The sequence below is a fragment of the Dendrobium catenatum genome, unplaced genomic scaffold, assembly GCF_001605985.2.
Source record: "Dendrobium catenatum unplaced genomic scaffold, ASM160598v2 fragScaff_scaffold_1250, whole genome shotgun sequence".
Taxonomy (NCBI): domain Eukaryota; kingdom Viridiplantae; phylum Streptophyta; class Magnoliopsida; order Asparagales; family Orchidaceae; genus Dendrobium; species Dendrobium catenatum.
Window position 1 is genome coordinate 315,336 of NW_021319712.1, and position 5,493 is coordinate 320,828.

Sequence of the window (5,493 nt, forward strand, 5' to 3'; positions counted from 1 at the left end):
TTGCAATAATGAAGACCGATAACCGTCGTATAGCAAGTTTCTTTACTATTAAAAATACATCAACTCATTGAGAATTTTATTCAAGTACATATGTGCTCCATAAGATTTAGAGTTAGGTGATCTTGTTTGGGACGGCTTTTTTAGTATTTTAAAAATAATTCTTTACTATAAATTTTTCTTGTACTAAAAAGCTGCTTTAAAAAGCATTAAGAAAGCCGCCCCAAAGGAAGCCTATGTTTTCAAGGATGCACATTTTCAATAAAGAAAATGAATTGCAGGTCAAGTATGGCTTTTTTGTTTAAGAGAAACTAGAACTTCCTTTGTAGCTAGCTTTTTGGCATCTTTCTTGTTTTTAGCTGTAGATGTAGCTTGATGAACACGACCATCAGCATCAACCTCTACTGTAACAGAGGCTAAACCGCCTTTGAATTCTTTTGAGAAAGATTTTGTGTATGATTTCCGGGAACATAACTCTTCTAGTTCCCTGACAGGATGTATTTCCATTGTATCAGGGTTAACCAAAGGTTCCAACAATGGCCGGATACTATTCCAAACTACTTCTTCGTTACATTCTGAGTCAAGATAGATTGCTCCAGCAATGGACTCAATTACATCAGCTAATACCTGTCAAGCAAATAAATAAATTACATTTGTGAAGTCCAAAACTATTGGTGATAGACGAAAGAGAAAAAAAGAATGACAGAAAATTGAAAGAAAAAAAAAAAAAAACAGATCGAGCTCTGGCTTCATGGTCGACGGAGCGTTTCCATCCCGCATGATCTACGTTCGATACTCTTAATTTCGAAAAGACAAGAAAAGTTCAGCGAACAAAAGCACAAGAGAATTTTCCAGGTTCACCTAATTGGTGGTTAAGTGCTGTGGCCATCATTGCATGATTTGATTGAAAAGAAAACACAACCCAAATTTTGGGCAAATTATTAGGTCTGGACACCCGACGTAGATATAGGTCTGGATAACCAATTAAAATTTGACATGTGGGCTGCATTTTGACTGCGCTTTTAGATTGCATTTTGACTGCGTTTTACCTGCACTTTACCCGCACTTTTGGCGCACTTGGCATAAAATTTTGCGGACACGTGTACATTCTATATGCCAATATTTTATTGGAGTCCGGACGTAATAGTTTTCCCAAATTTTGCTGTGGCCATCATATTACATTCACTTCAGGTTGAGCTACATTGCAAACATTACAAATTTTTTTTTCTTAATCCGAATTCTTAAATTCTAACATGAACTACCTAGACAAACTATATTGCAATTTTTTGCATAGTTAGTTCTCAAAATAATGAAAAAAATTCAATGTACCTGCCAGTATTCACCTGGTACAAGTAAAACGGCTAATTCCTTAATGAGCAAGGACCACGATATATGAAGTAAACAACCTAAACATATAGGTTTGCATGAGTAGTCAAATGTACAGAGTCATTCTATTCTATCGCCAAACCCTTCAAAGGGCTTTACTTCTCAAAACTTAACCTAACAATTACTAAAAGCAGCAAGCACAAATGACGAAAATAAATGTGGCACATGAAAAGTACCTTGAGTGAAGTAATTTAACAAGAAATAAACACAAATAGAAATGCTTTACCTTCGGAAGAGCAACCCCAGCTTCCCATCCACAAGATGATCCAGAAAAAGATCTCGTAATATTGTTAAGATAAAACGTCATATGCCTGTGCAACTCTGGTGATGCATGAAGAATATGTTTGTTTAAGCCAACTTTAGCTGCCGCGTGAGCATAACAATCATTATTAACAGAAGCTGATCTGAGATCAGTTAACAATCCCGGTGTCGCTCCTGGATAACTACGGAACAAGTGCAAGGTTATCAAATAGTCCAGAACAGCATCACCTAAGAACTCAAGCCTCTGCAACAGCAAGAATTTGAAATTAGAGCATACAGAAAACGTAGAATATTCTAAAAACATTAATAGAATATAATATTTCTAAGAATAATCAACAGGCCATAATAAGCTTTCATAAGAGAAGACAAGTTGCAAACAACGTAAGCAGCTTTGTATGGTAAACACTTGTACTGTACTGCAATATATCCTATAGGTGGCAAAAACAAAAGGACAATAAAAGGAAAAGCTAAGCGGGCCATTTCTGATAACTTCTAGTTTAAATTATTCATTTATGCTCGTTGTTTTGTTTTAATAATGTTTTGATACAAAATACTAACATATTTGATATCACAAGTGTTGTTTTTTGCTTTTATTGAATATTATGAAGGCGGCGATAGTAACGATGTCCGGCAATGGCTAGCATTAGTGGCAGTAGATGATGGAAGGTGATGGTGGGTCCTAGCTGGGATGGATTTTAGTTAATAAAATGAAAAATGAAAACAAATAAAAGATAATTTACTCTTTTTAATAGCACTTTTAAAAAACAAAGAATTAAAAAAACTAAAAAAATATAAATACCTGTTCTTCAAAAATAAAACCAAAAAAAAAAAAAAATCAGATCTCAAACAACTCCTAAGAGTGGCAATTGTTTCACAAAATCAGATCATTGCGTAGTTTCAACTTACTTGCTGTTTTAGCTGCTGTCCATGCATTTCCTGCACACTTTCATGAGCATTTAAGTCACCCTAGCTAGTGTCTTTTTGCTGCCATTGAACTTGTAACATTTCTAAGTGCATAGGACAACTCCACCTTGAGGTTTTACTGCTGTCCTCACTGTTCCAACAGCTTTTAGACGTCCTATAGTGAACTTTAAGTTAATGTTTAGGTGCTGTCTACACCTTAGAACCCTTCCTAAACACTTAGACAACTTGGCCCATTACTTAACTTGCTGTCCACTAATTTTCTGCACTTAGTATGGCCTTTAGAGTGAATTCTAGGTAGTGTTAAGTTGCTGTCCACTCATTCCTGCAGCTGTTAGGCTTCCGTTAGTGAACCTAGAGTCACTGTTTAGGTGCTGTCCACGCCTTGGAACCTTGCCAAAACCACTTAGGTAACTTCACCCCTCATTTGTGCTTGCTGCCCTGAACTTTCCAGCTGCTGTAGTTACCTTTTCAGCAAGCATTTCGTTGGGATTTGCCGCTGCCTTTGACTTAGAAGCCCTCCTTAGTGTCCCCCTACACCCAATCTTCTATGATTATCACTTGACGCTTCCCGATGGACCCGATAAGACTCCAAAAGAGATTAGATGAGATCGTTAACCTAGTGGGCAATATGACTAGGATTATGACGGAGAAATCCGTTGACTATCCCCACTCTAATTACATGCCCCACTCAGCTTATCACCCGAGACATGAGCATAGGCCTCCACGACCTCACTTAGAGTCACCTTATCGTTTGTCTACCTTTGATGGTTCCTCGGAGCCTTACTATTTTAGGGAATGGGCCAAACAACTAGATGACTATTTTGAATCATGTCATATCCCTGAATCCCACCAGGTTAGCATCGCTAGGTCTCACCTTAAAGGTCGAGCTCTTCAATTTTGGGCAAGATTGGAAGATCATAAAGAGTCTCGCGGTGAGTATCCTATCTCTAATTGGAGAGACATGAGGAGAGAACTCAACTTAAAATATAGACCATCTACCTGTGGACAACCTGCTGATTCTAAGTTTAGGTCCCCCCCTGCCCATCAAACCATTGGATATTACACTCTCAATACCCCTACCCCTAGTGACCGTCATTTAGAGCACCACCCTACCCTTACAGAACAAACCGTGGACCTTATTGTGGTCAAGACCACCACCCATTAGTAACATCCGAGTTGCTGCCCCACCTTATAGGTCTTCACCTAACCTTGATGACCGACCCTCTACTGGGCCTTCTGTTAGACCAATCTCTTATGACTCTCCACTTGGACCTACTTCTAGCCCTCCCAGTCAACCTTTAGCCTTCCTAGTCCTTGACCCTGCAAGTATGATTATAATAAAGGAAGACATTAAGACGATGAGGTTCCCTAAACCTGAGACTGAGTGCGATGCTAGTGATATCACTAATGATGAAGAATTCTTTGAGGATGGAATAGAAGTGATTGAATCAGACTCCCAGAATGACTTAAACACTGAACTAGGAAAGTTAGAACCTGTAAACGTCGACACCTTAACCCACCCCGATCCTAGTCTCTTCGAGGATAAGTCTTTGAACAAAGTATGCCTTGAGGATATTAATTTGATCTCGAACGACACTGATCTGACCTTGAACCCTGTGGAATTAAATTTGGAAGATTCTAATTTAATTGACCCCGAACCTGATCCTACTAAGATTATTAATATGAATTTGGATGACAGTCAGTTGAATCTGAACAATTCTGAGTTTATTTTGAAAATTAAGCATCCTCTTATTTTATGGGAGTCTATGTTAGGAGTTGCCCCTTTAGATTTGCATTTGAAAGAGTGTGTTTTTATTGATTGGACTTATCTCACCACTCCTCGTACCGACTTTTATGTTAGAGAGAGTCTTAACCTACACATTCATATCACCAATCTAGCTGCTGTGATCACTTCTGTAATGGATACCATACCCCATTTCTTAAGTCCCATACCTGCTGATGACTCGTTTAGCTATCCCATTATGGCTGTGAGTCAGGACCAATCATCTTACCTTGTTCCTGATTCATTTGTTTTGCCCACTATGTTCTTGTCCTTCCCTGTTCAGGACAATCCCTCTCCTAGTTGGATAAATTTACTAGATGACACTGTCGACCCTAGGAGACTACCTACGACTTTAACTCAGACTTCCCATAGAAGTACCCTGGTAGCTAAGAACGTCTTCATTGCTCCTCCTACACCAGTCCCCTTAGACCGAACACTTTAGACCCCTTTTGTTGTGACTCATCCACCTTTCTAGCTATATGTTCGTGTGAGTTAGTATGTTGTGTGTGCGTTTTGTAGTCTGTTGTCCTCCAAAGTTATTTCTGCTTAAAACATTTGGGTGAGCCTTGATTCTTATCATTCATCATGCATACCGATTCTTTTGCATATGCATTTGCATCTCATCTCCAGGAGCTTCATAAAGAAATTAAAAGAAGCATTGAACAAAGTAATTCCAATTATAAGCTTATTTCAGATCACAAGAAAAGATTTAAAGAATTCGAGGTTGGAAACTTTGTGATGGTACGGATCCCTCCGTGAAGAAGTCGCATGCTAGAAGCGCTGGGCCTTGAAGATAATGTCAAAGATAAATAGTAATGCTTATATGCTGGACCCCCTAAAGGGTTAACTTCAATCCTACATTTAATATAGAAGATCTAGTAACCTTTGAGGGACCCGAGTTGAACCCTAATAATCCAATTGAAAATAAGCCTTGTGAGAACCCACCAAGTGAGATCCCCCCAGCCTACCTCCACTCCCCAATTTACCCCCACTTACCCATAGCGGAGAAAATTGAAGCATTAATAGATGATGAGATCATTTCCACAAAGGAAGGAGGTCACCGCAGGTACATAGTTCATTGGACAGGGAAATCGGAGACGGAGGACATGTGGATTGATCAGGAGGAGCTCCAGTGAGTGGAC

General features: G+C 39.0%; 1 protein-coding gene across 1 annotated transcript in view; it reads right to left on the reverse strand.

Annotated features, from left to right (window-relative positions):
- LOC110110705 (endoribonuclease Dicer homolog 2a-like) overlaps nt 1–5,493 on the reverse strand; it is a 96,098-nt gene continuing 90,605 nt past the window's right edge. Inside the window, exons 10-11 of the mRNA XM_020842300.2 lie at nt 1,610–1,888; nt 1–624 (exon numbers count right to left, since the gene is read on the reverse strand). Of these exons, the coding sequence (XP_020697959.1) occupies nt 280–624; nt 1,610–1,888 (624 nt within the window). The 3' untranslated portion in view covers nt 1–279. The remainder of the gene's footprint in view (nt 625–1,609; nt 1,889–5,493) is intronic.